Genomic DNA, 24,929 nt, shown 5'->3' with positions numbered 1-24,929 from the left:
CAACAATAATATTTATTTCCACAAGACAGGCTAACCGTGAGCGGCGTGCAAGGCTGAACAGAAAGCTCAAAAACCCTACGGAAAGTGCGCCTGCCGTAGTCCTACGTTCCTGCAATATGGATAGCGCGTATTGATATGGTCTTCTTGTTAGAAGTTCCGTATATTGTTACGAACGGGCTGCAAAGGTACCGACCTATAAAATTTTCCCAGCCAGCCGCAGCTGAAGGGGTGGGGATATTCGGAGAACCAGACCTTGGAAGGCGCCCGACATGCTGCGGCGGCTCGCTTTGTAAGGACAATACGCCTCCTCAACAACCCATCGGCGCCGGAATGTCTGCTGCGACGATTCGCTTTGTAAGAACGACAATACGCCGCGTCACCAAGGGAGCGGCGCCGAGATGTCTAGACGCAGTCGGCGGAACAATTATCGTTAGTCGATTCGCCTTCACCGTCACGGTTTGCTTGTAGTGGGGGAACTCTTGGAAAGAGGTGTTTTGTGGCGCCGTCACACACGTCTTAGAAGTCGTAAGTCAATGGACAGACGTGGCGGCCATTGCCTGCGGTGTCAACTCTGGGATCAGGAGACGCCTGCTCAGGCCGAGACCCGTGTCTGCGAAAACCCTCTCACCTTGGTGTGGTCAGTGAAACCTGTGCGGAAGGAAGTGGGTAAACCCTCCCCCTCAAAGGCGAGTCGGCTACGATGACTTTGGACGCTCCGAATTAGTCGACGGCTGAACGGCCATTTTCCTTCACCTAGGGATCTAGGGAGGACAGAGTGTTTATAAGCAGCCGTGGCGCGGCTGCTGAGTGTGCATTCTCTTTCAGTCATGCTAGACTGATGAGCTGTAACATTCTCACGTAGATACTGTAAATAAATACCCATATTCCTCGTCCTCAGCGTGCATGAGTTGGACGATAGCATGGGCCAGCTACCATCTATCTCACGCCCGACCCCAACCATTACAACTGGCTGGCAGCGGTGAGATGGACTTTGCGACGTGGTGCTGCGTCAGCGGTGAGTGCTTGGTTCTTGCTTTGACTCTCTAGGCTTCATTTTGTGGTTGTTCTGCTTAGAACAGTAGGGTAGCTAGATTGTTGATTGTTAGCTAGGTTGTGTTTCCCTAGGTAGGCTTAGCTAGCAGAACCAAGGCAGTAAAGCAGCAATCATAGAGTTAAGGACACTGCTGAGAGACGAATTATTGATTGTTGGTAAGAAACTGGGCCTAGAGGTACACAAGGAAATGCTAAAATAGGAATTACTGAAGCTGATTTCCGAAAAGGCCAGTGAGTAGGCCGTTGAAATTGGGCTAGAACGTCTTAGGAAAACAGAGAAATGGGACAGAGAGAGAGGAGAACGGGTCAGAAAGAGAGAAGAACGGGACAGTGAGGAACGCGAGTTGAAAAAATTCAACTTGAGCTTGAAAGAAAACGTTTGGAGTTCTCTCAAGGAAGTGAAGCGGCTCTGGGACGATCAAGTGAGGCAGAATCATACCGCATGGACAGGCTGTTCAAGCCATTTGAAGTCGGGAAAGACATAGGCTTATTCCTAGGAAATTTTGAAAGGACTTCCGAGAAGATAAACTTCGGTCCGAGTACAGTGTCCACAGCGGTTGCTGTCTATGTTGCAGTGTGAGGCTGCGGAAGTAATCGCCAGACTCAGTGTGCAGGATGCATATGATTATGCAAAGGTTAAGGCTAGTCTTTTGAAGAAGTACCGCCTTTCAGCTTAAGCTTTTCGGCATTAGAAGCACAGACAAGAAAGTTAGCGAGGAATACCCGGAGTTTGCATATAGCTTAAAGGCCAACCTGGTAGAGTGGTTGAAAAGCGCGGAAACGTACGAGAGCAGATACATGATTGTTGAATGCATGTGTCTAGAGCAGTTTTACAAAAGCATCCCACAATCTGTGAAGCTGTGGGTACGCCGAGCACGGAAACTGGGACGGTCAAAATGGAGCGTGGAAACCATTTCCGTTCGAAAAGGGTTGGCACACTAGACGACCGGAGCCTGTAGATGTGGAGGAACAGCCCTCAGAAAAGAGGGAGGAGAAATCAAACAGGAAAACCATGAAAAAAGAGCATAAAGGAAAGTTCGAATCTTTCAGACCGATCCGCTGCTATAGGTGCCACCAACTCGGACATATTGCAGTAAACAGCGGGAAGCCTAGCGTAGTTTTCTCCTACGTGGATGAGCAAGATGAGAATATCGAACATTTAAGCCCATATCTTCACGACTTGCAAGTTAATGGGAAACCATGTCGGGTGCTCCAACACAGTGCCGCCACTATGGACATTGTCCATCCGTCTTACGTGACGGTAGATGATTTCACTGGAGAAGTAGCATGGATCAAACAGGCTGTGGAAGAACACAGCGTTTGCCTGCCCATGGCCAAAGCCAAAATCAGTGGACCGTTCGGGGAACTCGTGACCGAGGCTGCAGTTTCCAAATTTTTGTCGCTGCAGTGCCCTTACATTTTTTCGAATCGGTCAGATCAGTTACTGCGTGACAAAGGGCTTAAACTGGGAGAGGGCGTAGTACAGGCATTGACGCGAGGCAAAGCTCGTAAGATCGCGTCGCTTTCGGCTGAAAATGCAAAAGCTGCTCCAGTGGAAGTAGCAAAAGGGGTAACTTCAGTAGACAAATCCTAGCTAGGCTCGAGGGACGAGAAAACGGTTGAGGAAACGCTGCGAGCTGACCAGCTCAATGACGGCGCATCGCTAGGGTGCCAAAGTTCACGCCTGCAGGAAGAGCCAGTTGACGCACTCGCAAGCGAGACAGTGTCGTTACTGTCACCGGTCTCAAAGAACTTTGATCAGCTCTTACGTGTGGACTGAGTCAACGGCAGCCGAGCAAAAGAATGATGACAGCTTAGCTAAATTGCATCACACAGCTAAAGAAGGCATTGCGTGCCGCAACGTGACGATACAAGAGAGAGGAGGATTGTTGTATCGGCACTACAGGAACCGAAAGGGCAGGATTCTAGATCAGTTAGTCGTACCAACTAGGTACACAGAGGACTTCTTGAGTCTCTGTAATGAAAATGGGTGGTCTGGCCACCTAGGCATGATCAAATCGAAAGAAAGATTGTTTATGGAATACTACTGGCCTGGCTGTTTCAAAGACGTAGAAAACTTTGTAAGATCATGCGACGCCTGCCAGCGCTCGCTTAAACCAGGAGAAACATGGAAAGCTCCACTAAAGGTTGCGGCCTTAATAACGGAACCTTTCAGACGATTTGTGATAGACGCGCTAGGGCTTCTACCAAAGAGAAAGACGGGTTACAGGTACTTGTTTACCATGCTGTGTCCGGCTACAAAGCTTCCAAAAGCAATCCCTCTGAAAGAGCTCAGCTCCACCGAAGTAGTAGACGCGCTTTTCACAGTATTCGCAAGAGTTGGGTTCCCAGCCGAAATTCAGGCGGATAAAGGGTCAGTATTCACCGGCGCACTGACTTCCACAACTTACAAAAGAACGGGGTAAAGTTGATACACAGTTCCGTCTATCATCCTCAGTCAAATAGTGCAGAGAGGTGGCATTCAGTGCTGAAGCGAGTTTTTCGCGCGCTCTGTTACGAGCACAAGGAGGACTGGGAGAATTGTCTTCCGGCCACTTTGTTTGCTTTGCGAACGGCTCCTTATGAGGCTACAGGGTTCTCGCCAGCAGAACTAGTGTATTGGAGGTCACTCCGTTCTCCACTGATAATGTTAGGAGAGATGTGGGAGGAAAGAGCAAAGAGTCCAAAAGTGGTAGAATACGTGCTAAATCTGCTGGAACGGCTCAGTGCAACCAAGAACTAGTCGAAAAGAACATCGGAGTAGCTCGAATATACCCCAACTTCTATTAAGACAAGAATGCGAGGCTTCGTGCGTTTGACGCCGGAGACCAGGTAATGATCCTCAAACCTTTAAGAAAGAACAAGCTTGATGTTCACTGGGACGGACCCATTAAAGTGTGGCAAAAACTTTCAGATACTAACTATGCTTTGAAAATGCACGGTCATAGGAAAGAGGTGAGGGTATACCATTGCAATTTGATGAAGCCGTACGTAGAGCGGAGCGGAGTCGTTAATTGCACCATCAAGGAGCAGGATGATACTAGCACCGAGTTTAATGAGTATAAGGCGATCTGCAACTCTGAAATCAGCCCGGAAGAAGTGGTAACACATTCGGTAAGCTCGCACGCTCTTAGACCCGAGCAGCTAGATGAGCTTAAAGGGATGTTAGGGGAATATGTGAGTGAAACCTGTGCGGAAGTGAGTGTGTAAACCCTGCCCCTCAAAGGCGGGTCGGCTACGACGATATTGGTCGACGGTTGAACGGCCGTTTTCCCTCACCTAGGGATCTAGGGAGGACAGTGTTTATAAGCAGCTGTGGCGCGGCTGCTGAGTGTGCATTCTCTTTCCGTCATGATAGACTGATGAGCTGTAATGTTCTCATGTAGATACTGTAAATAAATCCCATATTCCTCGTTCTGGATGAGATTCAGTCTCTCCCTTCAACAACGTTCTCAGCGTGGATGAGTTGGACGATGGCATTGGCCAGCTACCATCTATTTCATGCACGACCCCAACCATTACAGTAAACTACCAGCGCGAGACATAGGACAACAAAATGGACGAGAAGCGTGTCTTTTATAATGCTATGTTGCAACGTACAGGTTTCTATAAAAGTGACGGTAACAGCTCAAAACATTTGATGCGTCGGCTTTTGCGCCTTTAGAAATATTTAGAGAGGACTCCCATAAGTATATTCACAGCGCACGCGCGGCGATGGACGAACCAGGCTAGCACTAAGGTTGAATTTCACAACGCAATTTTCATTCCACGTCCAGTAATCACACAGATGATTTGCGGCTTCTTTCAGGGGCACACGCGGGTTGGTGCTTGTAGTTGCGTTTGGCGCAAGAATATGGTTAGGAGCAGGCACCGCATATGCGCAATCACGAGCAATGTACACGCATCATTTCTCCAGAAGCTGACGCCGAGCACGGGTAACGCGAGGATCTTGTTGGGTTGACACGATGACCTCGTGGCAGCCGAATTCTGAATACTGCATATGCGGCGAGGGTAGCTATATGAACTTGTCGATAGGTCATCTTGATTGTAGCGCAGGCAGAACGAAACGGTCATAGAAGGCAGATGAGACAACACACAGCGCTGAACCACCTGCGTACAGCTATTCATGTGCGCCATGTTGCACTGAACTTCATAAAGCGCCGTTGCGCACTCCTAAACAAATCTTAACTTACACGTATTTAAATTAATAAACGTGCATATTATTTGCTCCTAATCAAGAAAAATCAATAATATTATAATGAAAACGTTTTATTCCTTAAAATAATATAATTATGCAGCGTGCGCCGCGAAACCTGGCAGTAAGCAACCCTGGGCGTCGCAGCAGTCGCTTTGTTGAAATCGCAAACATGTGAAATGGGCCCTCTAAAAATCGCATTGCGACGCGTGCGACTGCACCGATTTTCGTCGTTCCAGTCGCAGCATGTGAAACAGCCTTAGACTAAGGGATTCTGTCTGCAAAGGTTCTTTTCTGCATAAACGCACAAGGAGGATTCTTCGTTCCGTATGATTTTTTCGCAGAAAGGCTGCTGGCAGAAATCTGCTGCATGTCTGTTGCAGGCAAAACTCAAGATTTTGACTATTGACGATCCTTTTATGGTTAGCAGTTCAGACAAAGTAATCAATTTTTTGAAAGACAACACTCATGATAGCTTCCGTGCCTTCTCGCTTGACATTAAGGATCTGTTTTACGCTTTACCGCATAAAGATCTGTTTCAATGCGTGGAGGACGCCATTGACAATCACAGTGTGGTAACATTTCAGAATGAAGCCGGTCTAACCACTAATCTGTTCTTAGAAGTTTTAAAGCTTTATTTGTCATCCAGGTTGGCCGCTTGGGGTGATCCAACGTTCATACGAAAGAAGCCGTTTGCATACGGTCTTGCCTCGTGCTAATTTTAACTGACTTTTTTCTTGACATTACGAAAGGATATTGTACTCTTGCTTGGAAACAACAGTGGTTGCAAAAGTATTCCGGTACGTAGCAGACTACTTGGTGATATTAAAATGTGACATCGATTGCAACGCGTTTGCCGCATCGACAATCTGCTCCTTTCTCCGCGAATGCCTAAAGCATCTCAGTTTAACATGTGGAGAGTCTGTTCACAGATGCATTAGGTCATTACACCTCACCCTTCATGTATTAAGCACTCATACATGTTCGTGTTATGAACCAAGAGGAAATAAGTCTCGTCTTCCATACGCATCAGCACATTTGAAATTAGTTAAGAGGGGCATCTTCAGCCTGTGTTTTAAAAATGCTGTTCTGAAATCTTGCCAGCATCTTGTGCAAAAACATTTCGATAACCAGGTTTTGTGACTGTGCGCAGCTGGCTAGTCTTTACAGTTGCTGATTGCAGTGGCTAGCAACATCCTAAGAAAAATCAAAACTGGTAGTCCTGGTGCCGCCTTGCAGCCATGCAGAAGTAAAAACGTGCTCGTGGTGCCGTATATAGACAAAGTCGGTCACAATTTGAACAAAATTGCAGAAAGAGTTGGATTGGACGTTGTTTTTTTTCTGCCCCGCATAAGCTTTCTATCTTGTGTGCGAAAGTAAATCATACCAAGCAAAAACGCAATGTTTGTGATACAAATAATCGAGAACACTTTGTTGTCCCACGTGTGGAAGGCGTAGTTTACTGCACTACATTTTCATACGGGGAAGAATATTTGGGACTAGCAGGCAGATGTCTTAACGATCGCTTACGAGAGCACTCAAACAATGTTGACAAACTGGCGTAACCGGTCATCTTGCTGCACACTGCATACGCCGTGGCTTTAAACCTTTGTTTAAAAAGACTAGAGTGATGGCCAGACATTCTGATCAAGTGACAAGGGAAATTGTAAATGCGTTTGAAATGAACAGAAACAAAGATTTCGTGAGCTGTACATCTGTCGCGTTGTCAGAGAAGCAAATACTGTTCTTGTCACGGTAGCGGTGGCTTGTTATACTGTTCGGCGATCTGTGATCTGCAAGGATCTGCGATGACGTTACACTCCCTTTCCGTCTTTTACATTACGGTGCTACTTATACTGTGACAAAGTACATTAAACCATCAGGTACTGGCGCTGTGTACTTTGCGCCTTCTCTCTTGTCGCGCGTGTCTTCCCGCTAAAAACTATTAACAGCCATAGAACGCCCTTATGAATTTCTCGCGGGCAAGCCAGAGCGTTGAGACGTCTAAATTGTTCATAGCGACAGGAAGCACTGCTGCAATTGTAGCAATTTTACATATTCGCAAAGTCTTCTGCACTTAGGAAAACATAAGTTGCTCTAAAATTTGGGACAATGAAGGCAGCTAAAGCGTAAAAAACAAAGCGACAAGAACGGCTGAATCAACAAGTACGAAGATCAGACAAATTCATTTACTATCATTCCCATGGCGGTTGAAAAATTGCAGCGCTAGATTTCACTATTATATTATTGTACGAAACTATGGTGTCGGAGCACCGAGACAGTCAATAACATGGGCGTTAATGAGAACGCGCCGCCGGGCGTCGGTGATCAACCTTACTTAGCGTGCAACGCTGTGAAAGCTACGCATGAAGTTCGGTAATCAAAATGTATACCTGCGCGCGTGTTGTGGTCAAGCTTCGTCGTCAGACACGTTCGCGCAATCTCATTGCAAGCCTGTGCGTGAGGCTGCCGCGACGGGCTAGAAATTAAGGTGGAAAGACAAACACAAAAGCAATGCAATATAAAACAACGTATTAACAGCCGCATAACGCAGTTTGTTGTTTTTTAAGGTTCAAAAGTATTTGCAGTTATTACTAAGGTTAAACACTTTCCCCTTGCTATCCTCCACAGCGTTGCACGCTATGTCTGAAACAAAATTTAAGGAGTTTTTTTTTTTTTTTTGCGGTACTTTTGCTGCACCGTCAACCACGACGTACCGCTACATCGCCACAAAAAATTTGAGGCTGTGTTTACACTGTGCTTAAGTTGCGTTTTGTTACGCAAAATGTGGCGAACGTATAAATTTTGTTTGCGTTTCTCTTGTTGTTTGACAGATGCGCGTTCACTCTTGGGGCCCCGTCCACCGCTGGTCTTTGCTAGAATTTATCCGGGAATCCAGCGTGTATCTATACTTGTAAATAACAGGGTGTCTACCAACCGGGAATTCTCAGGGATTTTGAGTAGTCTGGAAAAACTCAGGGAAAACTCAGGGAATTTGTGCCTCTATCAGGGAAAATTTGCTGTAATTTTATTGAAAAGGTCGCAAGTCGCGGTATAATGCTGGCTCGAGTAACAGACAGGAATCGTAATGAATCGTCTTTGACGTCCTGTCGTCGGCTGTAGAAGTTGCCAGTGTAGAGTCAACGACCGACTTTCCGGATTCCCGATAATTTGGACGGCGCGGCACCACCACCCATAGAGTCAATGTATCAGAACGTCTGAAATTTCTGACGCAAGAACTCTTCGCCGTCCGATTTTCCGGACGCTTTGCCGTGACCGTAGGGCCGAAACGTCATTAATCAAAGCCACCACCACTGCCGTTTTGATTACCTCGCCGCCTCGAACCGGCGCTCTTGCACGCAGATCCGCTGGCAGCCGTAGCCACCACTGTGGCAACGCTAGGCCTAGCTGCTTCGACGTTCGCTATGAAGCATCTTGCCGTTGGGTGCCGTGTTTTTTTATTGAAAGAATTCGCTACTGTCAGCAATGGCACGGACTCCATCTCTGCGGTCCTCGCGATTGGCTTAGAAGCTTGGAAAGCACGGTGCGTTGTATAATGCCGGTTGCCGCAATTCAGCTTCGACCCTGTACACAAATCTTACTTGGTGAAGCATACGCAAAAGTATTGCAGTGAAGCATAACAAGCGTGGGAAGGGGCTATTGCCACGGGAACCACTATGTATTCCTTAATTATACACGCGTGCACCCGATATTTCCTGTCACAGTGCGAGCACCGATGTGCCTAATACGTATATCGACAGGACTTCAGAGTTTTTTCGAATGTGCCTGTGGCGGTTTGAGCCCTTAAGAGGAAGCTTTAGCTCGAGTGCTCCTATCTAAATACATGTAAAAGGAGAATTCGTTTTTCTCGGCAACCACTGCACCGAATTTGACGAGGTTTGTTGTATTTAAAAGACAAACTTAAAATCTAATGACTGTTGGTTTCGAATTTTTGAGTTAGGTCGTCAATTTTTTATTAAAAATTGCCAAAAATCGAAAATTTTCAGAAAACGAAACTATCAAGCTTACAACTCTGTAACTCAACCACTAAAAACGATACTACAATTCTGTCAATGGCATCTAAAAGTACATCTAAAGCGGACAAAATGGATATGTTACACATGAATATAAAAAAATTTAATCATAGGGAAATACAACTTTTGCAAAACCGTTGTAACCAAAGTAACAAATTCACGTAAGATGTAAAATGACCTACTGAATTTGTCCGCTTTGAATGATCTAATGGTTGCCGTTTAGAGAACCGCGATATCAGTTCTTGATGCAGAGCTATGAATTTGTAAACTTCGTGCTTCTATTTTTTTCAAACGGTCAAATATTTGAAAAACGTTTTAAGAAAATTGAAGCCCTAAATCGAAATTCCGCTTCCAACAGTCACTAGAATTTAACTTTCTCTTTCAAATGCAACAAATTTCATCAAAATCGATCCAGGAGTTATCTCATAAAAACGTTTTTGCGTTTTAAATCTATTTGAATAGGCCGCGTCGGAGTTGGGCCCGAGCTAAAGCTTTCTCTTAAGGGCAGTAAATGACATGCATTTATTTTTTCCATCTGGCCGATTTTTCGGACGTTTTCGCGCCCCCTAGGAAGTTCGAAAAATCGGACGTGGACTGTGCAACTGACCAAGAAGATGCTTCAAATGCTCTGTGGGACGAAGGAGTTGCGGAAGGAGGACAAGAACAGAAAGCATCTACGCATTGAGGAATGAACCGGAAAGGAAGCGTGCTGTCGTCGTTTTCAAGGAGCTTGGGCTCAAAAAACAAAGTGTCGGCTGATGCCGCGATGCAGGTGTCCCTCATGCAAACCAAATAAACTCTTTAAAGCATTGAAACACAACACTGAAGCATCGTGCGCGGGCTGAGAGTGTGTCAGGACAGTTGAGGTTGACTTACGAGCTGTTGAGAGAGAATGTCAATCGTGACAAAGTTCGGGCCTCATACCACTGAGCTGTGTTAGCAGTTGATAGAAATAGCTCACATTCGAAAATATTTGCTTCTGCATGCATCTCCTTTTTATTCGTACTTGAGAGTGTCCGACTCGATTTGCAATTTTTTTTCGAAGACATATTATTTGGCGTGAATTTTACTAACCCCTCACTCCTATTCTGTTTTTGAATAACATAAACACTGCTCCTTAGTGTTCAAATTGAATTAAGTCGTTTGTTTTTATTATTTTTTTTTCATAAGCTTTACTAGAAAGTGACAGCATCGGGCGATATGGTTTCAGCCCGTCTTGACATAAAAAAAAAACGTAGTTCTGCATCACTCAGAGAATCTTGCAAAGACACTCAGGGAAAACCTGGAAAACTCAGGGAATTTGGGAATGCCAACTTGGTAGACACCCTGAATAATTCTTTATGCCAGAAGGCACGCTGTATCCCGGCCACGGCGGCCGCATTTCGATGGGGGCGAAATGCGAAAACACCCGTGTGCTTAGATTTAGGTGCACGTTAAAGAACCCCAGGTGGTCAAAATTTCCGGAGTCCTCCACTACGGCGTGCCTCATAATCAGAAAGTGGTTTTGGCACGTAAAACCCCAAATATTAAGGCACGCTGTGGCAATACAAAAAAGCGCGCTCTGTGTGTGCCTTTAAATGAGTGTACTCTAAATATATCATGAGAAGCCAATAAACAAAGACACCAAGGACAACAAAGGGGAAATTACCTGTACTTGCTAACTGAAATAAAGAAATGGTAAATTATTGGCTATCAAAGCGGATGAAAAAACAACTTGCCGCAGGTGGGTAACGACCCCACGTCTTCGTGTTACTCCTGCGATGCTCTAACTAGCCGAGCAACCGCGCCGCCGTTATGCCATTAACTTTCTTGGGTATTTATATTTTACTTTTAGAACTATACCGTGAGAGTATTAGCCAGCGCAACCAGTCACACGCCTTGGCGGCGGATGTGGAACATCCGTTCTGCCGCAGGCATCACGAGTACGTGACATGTTTGGGTGAAGGCAACTGCGACTTTTTTTTTGAACAGTTTCTACGTTAGCATGTTGGCTGTAGACGGAGATCCTTTGGGCATAGAGAAAGAAATTCAACAAGAGGGGACACTCTTCAAAAACTGGCAACAGGAAGCACGTCACGCCTAGTTTCAACTCCATCCGTTAATTGACGCGAACATAAGAAAAAAAGAATGTGAAATAAACTTAAAGACAACGTTTTATATTTTTTTTTATTCTTTCCCACTAAAACTAAAAAAGTTTTGCATGTAAATGAACTTATACTTTGCGACCCATTTTTCTTGCGTTGCCTAGCAACAAGCAAGCCGCACACCAGACGCGCGTGCATACGTCACGCGCCAGACAAGCAGCAGGAGTGAGCGAGGCTGGCTGCGCTTGTGAAGCTCGCGTGCTCGGCGACCCGTCTCTTTTGGATGCAGCCCGTTTTTTGGGGCTCCCGGCGTTCTTCTGTGTTCCGTCTGCATTTCGACACGGCACCGCTGCACTAGTGGACTACAGCAGGGTGAGGAATTTTGTTTGACAGTCTGCGACGCACTTCAAGCACATTTAGGCTTACTGCGCAAAACTTAACCTATATAGTGACGCAGTCATCGAAAAACAGCTCCGCCGTCCAAGCCTAGTCATTTTCAGTTAATTACTCGTACTGGGAGATGTTTGCGACGCTTTCTATGGACCCAAGCATAATTATAACTTATTTCGGTAGTTTTTGGGCACGCTCGCCGCACCTGGCTTTGTGACGAAAAGAACCTTGGCCTTGTGACGCAGTTTTGCGTGTACTGAATGCTACCAGGACAAGTTTTGGCGCTTTCTCTGATCCCAGACATTATTGTAATTAATTTCGCTACTTTTACTGTAATTAATTTCGCACAGTGGGCGCGCTCGGCGTAGTGGCGCAGTTAGCGAAAAGCAGCTCGGCTGTGTGCCGCAGTTAGTTTCGCGTGTACTGAATCTTACTCGGAGAAGTTCGTGACGCATTCTCTGACCCCCAAAATTATTGCAATTCACTTCGTAACTTTTTTGGGATACTTTCGAGGCATACTCGCCACGCGTGGGGTTGTGAAACTGTTAGCAAAAAAGCAAGCCGGCCATGATGAGTTAGTTTTGTGTGCATATACTGAATTTTAATGGGGACAAGCTTGTGACGCTTTTTATGGCCATGCAACAACATATTCCTTATTTAGGTACTCCCGCTTTTCGAAAACGCGACGAGCGATTGCCGAGAGTGATAAGACGGGAGTGTTGCTTGCGCCGGCAAGACGCGTAAAAGATAACACGGAGGAGCTAAAGAACTTGACATTTCTGTCTTCTCAGCGTCTGAAAACAGGCTTTGCACCCACGAATCTGTCTTGAGTGCGACTAGAAGGCATTCTGCGAGCGCGTAACATGGTCTGGCTCAGAGCCTGTGTTATAGCCACCTCTGTGTACTTGGCGTACCATCACGGCGACTCAGGCAAAGTTGTTTTGGAAACGCGCAGTGTTAGATACGGGACCTTTTTCTAGGCCCCCTTCGAGTTCCCCAGACCACATCGAATCGCACCACTGCTAAGTAAGGAATGCAGGAGCACGGATGCCACATTCCGGAGGCACGACACGTGCAAACAAGTCGGCGGGCCCCACAGCCGGTGGAGCTATTCAATGCTTGACTCTTCCAGAAAACTAAGGGATAGCCCGGCACTGTTCCAGGTAACGTGAGTCCCGAAGCCAGACGGCTGTGATGTACCGGGAAGGCCTGGCAGCGTCGCCCCGGCCGCCTTTGAAGAGGGCATTTGCAAGCCAGCGAGGCCATACCGCCGGGAGTAGGGGGCCCTCGGACAATTGGGGCCCAAGCGTCGCCCCCGTCCGCCTTTGAAGAGCGCATTGCAAGTCAGCAAGGCAAGGCCGCAGGGAGCCGCCGGGTGTGACACCACCGCACGGGCGCCTACCATTGGCCGAAAATGGCGTCATCTGAGCGGACTCTCCCATTGGCCGAACATGACGCGTCTTCCAGACATTGAAGGGCTTAAAAGAGAGGCCGGGAGCCCAGAGCATTAGAGAGATTCCTAGAGCATTCCCGGATTCACCTCTCTCGAACTTCTTGCCGCGGGCCGCAGCGTCCGAGTTGCTGCCGGCCCGTAATGACTGTACGACGGTTACTTGACTCTCATCTCACTGTAAATAATGTAAAATAAACCTCCCAAGTTTTTTCATCGCAAAGTCCGTCCTCAACCCCTACAGCAGTCACCCGTGCATTCGTGCTCTTAAGGTACAGGAAATAATGTCCGAGAAGGGAGGGATGCTTCAAAATCGCATGTTTTCTTCAGATTTTATGGCATTGTTTGGGAGGAGTCTATTTGCTACAAAATGTAAAAGCGAATTTCTGTAATGCCGATCATTCACCACTTACGCACGTTTCGCCTCTACACGCAATATTCCTGTTAAGTCAATATATAAAAAAAAAAGATAAATGCTTGTAATTTACTTTTTTGCAGCTGATCGCATCCGGTGGAGCTTTGTACGGCAACGACTGCTGCTAACCTGGTGCCAGAACGATGGATGAATGCACAAGAAGCCCGGAACGAGCATTGATGTAGAGCAAAATAAACATTTCATCATTTTAGAAGACGTCTTGCGTTTTCTTTATGAAATTGCACGTGACACAGATTCGGTGGAGGCTTGTAAAGATCGTTCGCAATCATTTTTACTAAATACTAAAGCGACTCCGCGCCTAGGCCGCGCAAGTTCAGCAGTAGAAGCGAAAAAAATGCCACGCCGATTAGCGGAGCCGGCGCGGCGTGTACCAACTGGTGTTCAACACGCGCGCGCCTAAAACCGAAACCTGAAGGTGTTAATACCATCTGCTTGGTGTGCTACAGTAAATTCGGCCGCTGGGCTCTATGGGAGTGTCCGCTCTTATTGAAATTTCTTTCTCTATGCTTTGGACGATATTGCTGAGAAATCAAGGACGCCGCATTCCACCGACGTCCTGCGCAACGAGGCCGAGGCAGCCGACGCGGTGCCGCAAGCCCCGCGGCGTCGCGTTGAGACGCGCTGGTCACGTGGCGTCGCCGCGATGTCCTCACCGGTCACGCAAGACCTGGTGCAGGTGTTCTGTTTCGCCCGCTCTGCCTCGTCGAAGTCCGAGCCAGTGCGCTCCTGACATAGCGTTACAACCAATGGGAATTTGGGTGCCGTTTCGCTGCTACAGACGCCGGCGGCTTTTTCGCTTAACGGACCATTTGACGCTTTCGCACCAGTAAAATAAATGGAGTTATTAACGCGATAGCGTTAAGGAGCTCGTGTCGCAGAAAAGCTGGTGTCGTCGGCGTCGGTGTCGGCGTCGGCGGCGTTGGCCGTGAGCGATAAATCACGGCAGGCACTTCATAAATAAAAAGCTGGGTGGGAATCGAACCAGGGTCTCCGGAGTGCGACACGGAGACGTTACCACTGAGCCACGAGTTCGATGCTTCAAAGCGGTACAAAAGCGCCTCTAGTGAACGCGGTGTTGCCTTAGAAACTAGCTGTTTCTCAGGCTCAGGCGTGCGTCGCTTGCTCAGGCGCACATTTCGTTGTCGCGCCGAACGCTGCGTTGCTCGACGCTCACCGCGTCCGATGCGGGGCGCGTAGTCGCTGCGCCGTAGCCCATTGTCTTACACCCCTTGGCAGGTCTACGGGAACGCTGTCGCGTTCCACTCTTGAAGGCGAAGCTTAAGCGTCCTCCAATTTTTAACGGTTAAAATACGTTGGCGGGCTAGTTAGTTTAAATCCATGATAGAATGTGTAAGCGCGACTGAACGAGGACGTAGAAACAGATACACCGAGACAGTGCTACTTTCAACTACAGATTTATTTTCGCACGCAATAATAACTGTATACCGAACGATCGGGAATAAACGAGACAAAAAAGAACATTCAGTGCTGTATGTCGATGAACAGTACATGTGTGTAAGGCATGATCGAAGCATACGCTGTAATAGTTAGACAACGATAAACCGAAGAATCGTATCTCTTTTCCAGATAGCGACACTGATGGCTTGCTCACGCATCTTTCCTGTAATTTTGCAATTGAGTAGGCCTCCACAATCTCCCTTGTCCCCATCCTGCTATGAGCCCTATAAAAAATAGAAGTACTTTCAAACATGGGTTTGCAAGGACAATCTCGGCAATGAATGCCCAAATGGCCCGGGATTACTCTAGTGACGTTATATTGATGCTCTTTTAGTCTCTCTTTGATGCATCTGCCAGTGTGATCAACATTCGCTTTTCCGCACGAAAGCGGAATGGCATAGACAACGTTATGAGTGCAGGTTACAAATTGTTTGAGATGTTGAGTAGAACATGCGTTCCTCTTGTTATTCCCTGAATTAACCTGTTTGCATAGCTTCTATAGACGCTCAGGGGCAGAAAAAACCACGTCCACCCCCGACTTTGCCGCTATTCTTCTGAAATTATGTGAAAGACAATGAATGTACGGTACCACAGCAACTTTCTTTGCTCAAGCAGTGCTACCGCTTTCCTTCAATGCGTTTATATACTTCCCGCTTAAACCCTCCGCGACCGAGGTGAACATACGGAAACTCAGGGTCGAGAAGTGGCCGCGGTGGACAAGATCACCGACATCGACGCGTGGACTGAGAAGGTCGTCCGAAACGTGCACGATTCCACCCGAGATATCGAGACAGACGTCGAGACTGACAACATGGACAGCCGACTTGGCCACCTCATCGAGGCAAAGAAATCCATACTCAACAGATGGAAGAAGCAGAGACTCAGCAGAAGGCTCCGTAAGAAAGTGGCCGAGCTGAACCGCGCGATCGAAGAGCACTGCCACACGCTCTGCTGCCAGCAATGGAACGAGTTATGCAACGCGGCTGACGGCCAGATACACAACGGCATGACGTGGAATTTACTCAAACACCTACTGGATGAAACCAAAACCAAGTCCCACCAAAAAGATCGTCTCTCCAAATTTCTACATCGGCAGACCACGGAGAGCGGGGCTGCCGCCGTGCGAAAGAAGCTCCAAGACAAGTACGTCCTGACGACACCGTCGGTCGACCACGGTCCATACCGCGGCCGACCCAACGTGCGCCTGGACAGGGACATAGAAATCGAAGAGGTACGCACAGCCCTGCACGATCTGAACAGCCGATCGGCAACTGGCCCGGACCTCATCACAAACAAGGCCCTAAAAAATATTGAGGACCGCTCAATCGAGAACCTAACGGCGTATTACAACAAATGCTGGAGGAGCGGCACCCTGCCGAAGCAATGGAAGGAGGCCAAGACAATTCTCATCCCCAAACCAGGGAAGCCACTGAGCACGGACAACCTCCGCCCGATCTCGCTCACGTCCTGCGTGGGCAAGGTCGTGGAACATGTCCTACTCAACCGATGGCAAGAGTACCTAGAAAACGAAGATCTCTATCGCGAGAGGATTATCGGCTTCCGCCTACACCTCAGCACGCAGGATGCCATGATCCAAATCAAACATCACGTCATCGACGGCGAAACCAGGGACACCAAAGCCGTTCTCGGGCTCGACCTAGGAAGCGCCTACGGCAAAAAAAGTGACGCACTCTGCCATCCTCGCGCAGGTATTCCATCTAAACCTAAGCGAGAGGTCGTACGAATATATCAAAAACTTCCTCACCGAGTGGGGATGCGCGACTCTCGCGCGTCCCCAGATATCTTGTTTTCCCCCATCTCCTGCAATCCCGCTTCGCCGCGTGGCCTGCGTGACGCCCGCGGCAGTCGATGTGGTTGAAGCGCTGCGCGAGAGATGGCGCGAGTGTTGCGCTGCTACAGGCGGGGTGCGGGGTTACTTGGGCGCCGGGAGACAAGTCGCTTCCTCTTTCCCGGCGGATCGGCGAACAGCGTGGACGTCCTGCGCGCGCGCCGACCCATGCTTTTGCGAGACCGCCTCGCGTGGCCTGCCTTCGAACGCGCCACCGTTCGCGTGACCGTACGCGCGAACGACCAGGCGTTGGGATCTAGCATGGGGCGAACATATTCGCTCGCAATCCGGTCGCGGTGAGTCGGACGTCCCAGATTTGACGCGCGCCCATCGGCATGTTTTGTGGATAGCAACTCGGCTAGCAGGCATTGATCTATGAAAGGTGCAATAAATGCCCTTATGATTGTTTGCACTAATGTGTTGTCGTTCCTTTGTCCCAAGAGCACGGAGGAGAATCCCACATCTGGCTGCCCAACGTGGAGCTGTTGGGGCATCGGACGATAAATTTAACATTTTTGCTTCGTTCGAGACGTTTGTTTGAACCGAAGCGTAGGGCTAGCGTGGATTTTGATCGCTAGCGTTGGCGGCATGCTTTCTTGAGCGAGGCGACGGTGGCTGTAGTGTGTTTGAACATGTCAACATGCTAAGCCTTTTCGCAAGTGTTTTTTAATGACATTCGTCGGCACGAGAGCCACGTGGTCTGCATCGTGGGAGAGCGAGACTTAGCGCCCGCGAAGAATTGGCAAGCCTGAAGCGAGTGAGTACGGAAGCCTCGTGGGTGGTCCGAATTTCTTATGTAAATAGCTTCTTCTATCTCTTCGACTCTGATGAAGTCGCGGCTCTGGGAGCCGGGTGGCCGCGGGCCACGGGTGCCGCTACGCGCTGACTGGTATTGCGGCCTGGCACCGGGCGCTCCGACACCGTCTGGGACGGTGGGCGCCGTCAACTCGGATGCTGTGTGCACCGAGCGGAGTAGGACTACCTCACAGAGCTGACGTCTCCTCGCGGCTGCCTGTTTTGCGCTCATTTTGGGTGTTGTTTTTGGATGCCGGTTGTTGTCAGGGTAGCGACGCTTTAGGCCTAAGGCTTTACGAAGCTGCCTGTCGCACGGGGAGGGACACAACCTGGTGGACCGTGGCGTTGAGGTGTTGCAATTTGCTTCCCTCATTCTAGTTAGCCTCGCACGAATTGAAATTACTCGTTCGACTCAAGGAAGCGAGCTTCGTTCACATGAACTTAGCATCTGAGTAGCTGCCCGATCTTTGGCTAGCCGAGTTGAACATCGTACCACGTGGGCGATGCGCATGCATAATTTCTCTCCCTTGCACTACTTTAGTGTTTGCCAAGTGTGTTGAGTGTACGCAGCGTGATTGGAGTCACCCCTGGTTTGCTGTCACATGCACATCGTCTGCGCTGCTGCCCCGGACTACGATCGAGTCACTCCGGGCGATGGTGATGCTGTGGCCAGTTCGGCGCAGCGACTTCGGCGGCCTCCTGCATCCAGCTCACAACCTTCGGCGGCGGACAAAAGAGCCGGCGGTCACCGACAGCGGCGGCTCTTCCCAGCAGAGCGCGTCGGCGCGAGCGACGCTTGCTCGTACCGACTACTGCGTCGTCGTCTCCTGAGTCCTGGCCTGGAATCGTGCCGTCGAGTCTGCAAAGCTGCTGCTGTGACCGGCGGACGCCAGCGGTGTACCCAGGGACAATGTGGGCTCGCATGTTATGGACAGCGTGTGGACATTTCCTCAGCGCGGCCACTGTTGCATGTACTATCTTGTTCGCGAAGCACGGGTTGATGTTAGACCGTGTCACATGTCTCGCCGGAATATGTAGTGATTTAAGGTTGGGGGGATGTGGGGATGCGCGACTCTCGCGCGTCCCCAGATATCTTGTTTTCCCCCATCTCCTGCAATCCCGCTTCGCCGCGTGGCCTACGTGACGCCCGCGGCGGTCGATGTGGTTGAAGCGCAGCGCGAGAGATGGCGCGAGCGTTGCGCTGCTACAGGCGAGGTTACTTGGGCGCCGGGAGAAAAGGCGCTTCCTCTTTCCCGGCGGATCGGCGAACAGCGTGGACGTCCCGCGCGCGCGCCGACCCATGCTTCTGCGAGACCGTCTCGCGTGGCCGCCTTAGAACGCGCTACCGTTCGCGTGACAGTACGCGCGAACGACCAGGCGTTGGGATCCAGCATGGGGCGAACATATTCGCTCGCTATCCGATCGCGGTGAGTCGGACTTCTAGATTTGTCGCGCGCCCATCGGCATGTTTTGTGCATAGCAACTCGGCTAGCAGGCATTGATCTATGAAAGGTGCAATAAATGCCCTTGTAATTGTTTGCACTACAGTGTTGTCGTTCCTTTGTCCCAAGAGCACGGATGAGAATCCCACAACCGACAGGACGGCGGAGCTCAGAGCCGGCGATCTGAAGACGGACGAGAAGACATTAGGGAGTCAGGGCACTCCCCAAGGCTCCGTCATATCACCCATGCTATTTAACCTTGTTATGATTCAAGTTGCCAAAAGACTATAGCAGCTTGAAGGACTGAAGCACACGATGTACGCGGACGTCATTACGCTGTGGGTGGACGGGGAAGTGATGCCCGCATAGAATCCACACTGCAGACTGCCATCGACACGATCGAAGCCTGGAAGGTACGGGACTGCGTTGCTCTCCAAGTAAGTTGGAGCTCCTGCTTTACCAAGCGATCAAAACGCACAGAATCAAGAAGCAAAGGGAACACGAAAAGATCAAGATCCGCGCCAGGGATGGTTAACAATACCGACAGTCAGCAAGATCCGAGTCCTGGGCATGACGATCGAAGCGCTAGGCAGGAACGGAGACACCGTCACCCGCATCACGGGAAAGGCGGCCAACGCGACCAAACTGCTCAAGCGCGTTACCACCACGAAGGGAGGCAGACTTATACATCCTCATCAGACTTATACACTCCTTCGTACTCTGCCACATAGTGTACGTGGCAGCCTTCCACAAGTGGACGAAAAGCGAAAAGAACAAGCTCGACATCCTAATCCGGAGGGCTTACAAGACAGCCCTCGGTCTACCCGAAACTACCAACACGAAACGTCTCCTCCAGCTGGGCATACACAACACGCTCGACGAGATCGCCGAGGCTCAAAGAGCAGCTTAGTTGGAAAGACTGTCCTCAACAAAGGCCGGCAGAAAGATCCTGTGCAATCTAGGCATCGGTTATCACGAACAGCAAGCACCAAAATGCCCTGTCCTCTACCACGTACGACGGAACGCGCGGGTTGACCTTTTGCCGAGGAATATGCACCTGGAATTCAACGAAGGCAGAAGACGCGCTAGAGCCAAGGCACTGACACACCTGCACGCGGAAGACCCTGGCGCCAGATACGTGGATGCAGCCGAATATGCCGGCTGCAACGGCTTCGCGATCGCTGTGGTCGACTCCGGAGGCAACGTGCGGGCGACCGCCAGCACATCGAGCAAGCAAGTGGAGGAAGCAGAAGAAATAGCCATCGCCCTGGCCATCGTAGACCGAGAATGCCACACGATTCTCAGCGACTCCAGACAGGCGGTCAGGAACTACGCCAAAGGAAGAATTGCCCCAACGGCGGCACGCATCCTGCTCCAACAGGCAGACCGCGACAAGAGGACTAGAATCAAGTGGTTCCCGGCGCACGCAGGATAAGCGTCGGAGAAGAATGCCAATCGCAACGAAACGGCACACGCCCGAGCGCGAGGACTAACCGACCGCGCCCAAGGCAACGGCCGCCCGCTGTGGTTCAGCGCCAAAGACAGGATGACCAGCTATAACGAACTGACCAAGGCCTTTCGGCTGGCCCGCAGACTTCTCCCGCCGCGCTGCAAAGGGCTGAGCAGGTCGCAGGCCGTGCTGTTCAGGCAACTACAAACGAGAACGCTTCCAAGCCCGGCGCTATCGCATAGGATGTACCCAGAATCGCGCCCCGACGACAAGTGCAGAGCGTGCTGCAGGAAGACGGCCACATTCGAGCACATGCTATGGGATTGCTCCAAACATCCAAGCGAAGCTAACTCAGCGCGTATACCGCCGCAGCTCGAGGTAGCAACGCGGAGCGACGACCAAGAAAAACAACTCCAGGCCGTCCAGCAGGTCATCGAGGCGCTGGCTAGGCAGGAGCCTGGCGAGCCGGCAACGGCGAGCGGGGGTCCTCGCAGAGCAGCCGCCACGATGACGACGTAGGCCACGTCCGAAGCGCGCCTGCGCACTTTACTGCAGGCTCAATAAACGTTTTCCCAATCCAATACGCATCGGGGTAACATGACGTCACATGACCTCATGAGAGAATTACTGAAACAAGACGTTACTATTGCGCGTTTTACGAGTTTTGAATAAGCGGAATGAAATGGTAGGCCTGGCTTACTGCCTCTCGGCTCATAACTCCACCAGACTTTTTGTGGTGAATCCCAAGACTAAAAGCCACATGAAATTGCCTACGGGGACTTCATCCGTCAACGACAACGGAAACAACAGTTCAGTGAACAAGGCTAGCGTTTTTGAAACCACCGAGTCGAAATTACCTGATTCGTTATTCAAAATAATTTAAGAATTGCCAACAAAACTGAACACTCACGAAATCGGTGTTATTTTTCAGGCGTTCATCAAGAACCTGGTCACGGTTAGCTAGATATAAGTCACTTAAGCAAGAAGCAATACATCACCCAATACATATGCCATCTTCTTGCTAGACAACGTTTCCTACTAAGTCGCGTAAGTCGGGTTAACATAAAAACTAAGAAGTTCCAGAAATTTGCCACAATTCAAACCAGAAACGTTTTGAAATCGAACTGCTCCAAAGTTATCAATGCAGTCAGTTACACATTTCATCACTACAGGTTTTTTAAGTAAATAGAAAAAGCGATAACGTTCGTGTCTTGCCAGTCTGTAAAAAATTCCACCGCTTGTTCAGACTTAGTCACCAAAAAATTCGCAATTCCGTCCGAAACACGACGCACCGATTGCGAAAGCAAATTAGTAGATAGCTGTACGAAATAAGGATAGTAGTTTTATCGCACCTATAAACTTGTAAATATTCGCTTACTAACTAGATTAACAATGATAGAATGTGTAAGCGTGACTCGACGAGGACATAGAAAGAAACACACACACAGAGACAGCGCTGTCATTGCGTGCCTGCGTCTTTCTACGTCCTTGTTGAGTAGCGCTTAGCCATTCTATCATAAATTCAAACCAACTAGCGTGTCAACGTGTTTTAACTAAATTAACCAGCATGATGTCACGCGCGCACAGGTAAACATGAACACATCTCGGTCGATGACAGCGGAAACTGTTTGTGAAAACGCTGGAGTTAGGAATCGCGCGAGCAACCGCGAGCCAATTGACCACCCTGCATCTGTCGCTTCAACGCGAACAAAACGTCGAAAGCATAGTGAATACGAAGGTACCGGTACTACGTACACTCTGCAAATAACGCACATCGCTTTGAAGATGAGGGCCGCGCGCAATTTGGCCACGTGGCAGATTGCTTTCAAGACACACGAGCACCGGCAACGCGTCCCTACGGCGTCCGCCAAAGGCGCCCACTACGGCGTCCGCGATTCCCGTGGCCAACGCCGTACTAAACGACGCTGTTGTCTTTACTCTGTACGGAGGGGCGGGAGAGGAGGACCTCGAGACACCCTCGCAGCCGCCGGAGAAAAACGCCCTTCCTCACTCGCATGAACCCCCGTGCCTCGCGCGCCACAGGAGAGGGCACACATCCGGGCTATCCGGCGTATTTCCAATTGCTAGTAGGTACAGCGGGGCGGGGCATTTGCGGAGACGACGGACGTTTGACGAATGCTCTTCTAGATTTGACGCATTATGTTTCCTTCATCTGATTGAACCTCTGCAGAGTTTCTAAAAACTGTGTTCGCGAACAAACGCCCGCACCTTCAGGAGTTTCCACTCAGAGGAAAAGCATCATCTCCTACAATAACCGGGGGCATGTGAAGATCCGGTGAATTTGCCACTTTCACGGTTTTGGGCAGTCCCGCATTTTATTTCATCAATTGCTTTTCGCAGAGGTGTTGACTGCCAAACTCCGCCATCACCCTGTGAATCAGGGGCGCCAATGTCCAAATAGCGAAACCTATAGTTTGCATCAACAAGCGCAAATAGCACTATGCTAAAGGTTTTCTTGTAGTTGAAATACAAAGAGCCTGAATCTTTTGACTTAATGGTGCACACATGCTTCTCATCTATCGCACCTATACAATTTGGGAACTGCCACTTTTCTTTGAAGTCTTGCATGACAGTAGACCACTCTCCACCAGTCCTGGGAACCTTCAAGAATTCGTCTTTCAGCCCCAGGTAGATTGCCACACGTGTGTCTTTTATGAGCTGGTTGACAGTTGAGTGTCCTACCCTGAACTGTCAGCTTAATAAGGAGTAGTGCGTTTCTCCTATTAAAAAAACAATATAATTGTTGGTTACACTAAAAATTAACAAAGAAAGAACTCCGCATTCGCATAAATATGCAAATCTGACATTCCCACTGGAATCTGTGTGAAACGAATCCTTTATGAAGCGGCTATTTTCATGCTATGAAACTAAATTCCATACACACAGTTGTCTTTATTTCACCATATTTCTAACATTCTTATGCAACATGTTCATATGCGCCGTGCCGGTCAAAACGATTTAGTACTATAATGTTTATGCGCCGTAGCATTCGCTATACCTACGCCGAAATACACGAACTGTTCATTGCGAGAGGTAAAGGCAACCATGTCACAACGAAGATGTGTTTGTCATTGTACACAGTGCACAGAGATGTCGGACGCTAAAGATTGGTCTGGTCATTTTTTTTTTTTCATTCCAGCGTCCATGGACTAACGGAAATAAGTGCACGCGCACATTACACGCGACGTGAAGCGCGCACTTCATACGAGAGCAGCAGCAGTCACGGTCGAGAAAGCTGGGGATGCCTTCGCTTTAAAAGTCAGCGCGCCTCATCAAAAGTGACACTTGGTACTTCAAATTGAAGCAAACGCTAGCGCTTACCTGCGGCGAGGAAGCGAAGAGTGATTTGAAGCCGTGTCTTCGCTGGCACAGATGGTCTCACGATGGTTTCTTGCCGCTCGATCGTATGTTGAACGCGGGCCAGAAGTTCGAAAAAAATGCGTGCTGCTGACGCGCAGTAAGCGCTTGTATTCGTCCGGATCACACTCGAGCAGCTCTTCATAAAGAAAGCTCTGAACACCAAGCGTCTTCTTCGACATCCGTGGTTTCGTCCAGCATAATCGTTTTCATTTTACAGCCTAGCACCTAGTCGTCTTCACTCACTTCAAGTAGAACAGCCAACGCGGACAAACGCCGCCTCCGATAGCCGTCCATCTTGGAATGCACTCTTGTACCCAGCAAATTGGCAACGTGCGTGGCGTTGGAGTCGAGAGTAGGCACGCCGATTCCGAAAACGGCGATCCGGCTGTGGGAATGCGACCTAACTCGTCTACGCCGGATTAAAGTGATGACGTCACTGTTTTGTCCGCGGAGCAGACGGGATTTTGCCCTCGCGTGTGTATCCACCTTAAAGGGACACTAAAGTGAAAAATGATTTCTTCTGCATCAGCAAATTACCGTTCTACAACACCAAAACACCACTCTTACAACGATAAGACGTTTGGTAAGCCAGAAAAAGCGCAAGAACGAAATACGGGTGGCGACGCCTACTTAAGTTCCCGCACCTGGGGGCTGTGACGTCTTGGATTTTGATGGAATCTTCTAGGGCCTACTAATTATATATAGCGGTACAGATTGACTACATTGCGTTCTAAAGGAACCAAATATTAAACATGGCAAGTTTCGGGAACCTTTATTCAGCCAACGCGGCCCAAATGCGAAAACATACCTTGGAGTCCCTGACGTCACGATGACGTACCGGCGCATGGGTTTCGGCGCGAAATTCAAATACGGATACTTGTACCTTCATTTTCTCATCTAATAATCAAACTA

The 24,929-nt window shown here is 49.1% G+C and overlaps 1 protein-coding gene across 1 annotated transcript in view; it reads right to left on the bottom strand.

Moving 5' to 3' along the window:
• The window catches only part of LOC142587278 (uncharacterized), a 77,576-nt gene extending 53,244 nt beyond the window's left edge, over nucleotides 1–24,332 (bottom strand). The window contains exon 1 of the mRNA XM_075698145.1: nucleotides 23,979–24,332. Coding sequence (XP_075554260.1) covers nucleotides 23,979–24,159 — 181 coding nt within the window. The 5' untranslated portion in view covers nucleotides 24,160–24,332. The remainder of the gene's footprint in view (nucleotides 1–23,978) is intronic.
• Nucleotides 24,333–24,929: the final 597 nt, after the last annotated feature.

The sequence above is a fragment of the Dermacentor variabilis genome, chromosome 7, assembly GCF_050947875.1.
Source record: "Dermacentor variabilis isolate Ectoservices chromosome 7, ASM5094787v1, whole genome shotgun sequence".
Taxonomy (NCBI): domain Eukaryota; kingdom Metazoa; phylum Arthropoda; class Arachnida; order Ixodida; family Ixodidae; genus Dermacentor; species Dermacentor variabilis.
Note: the sequence above shows the minus strand (reverse complement) of the source record. Positions and strands in the feature narration are given on the sequence as shown.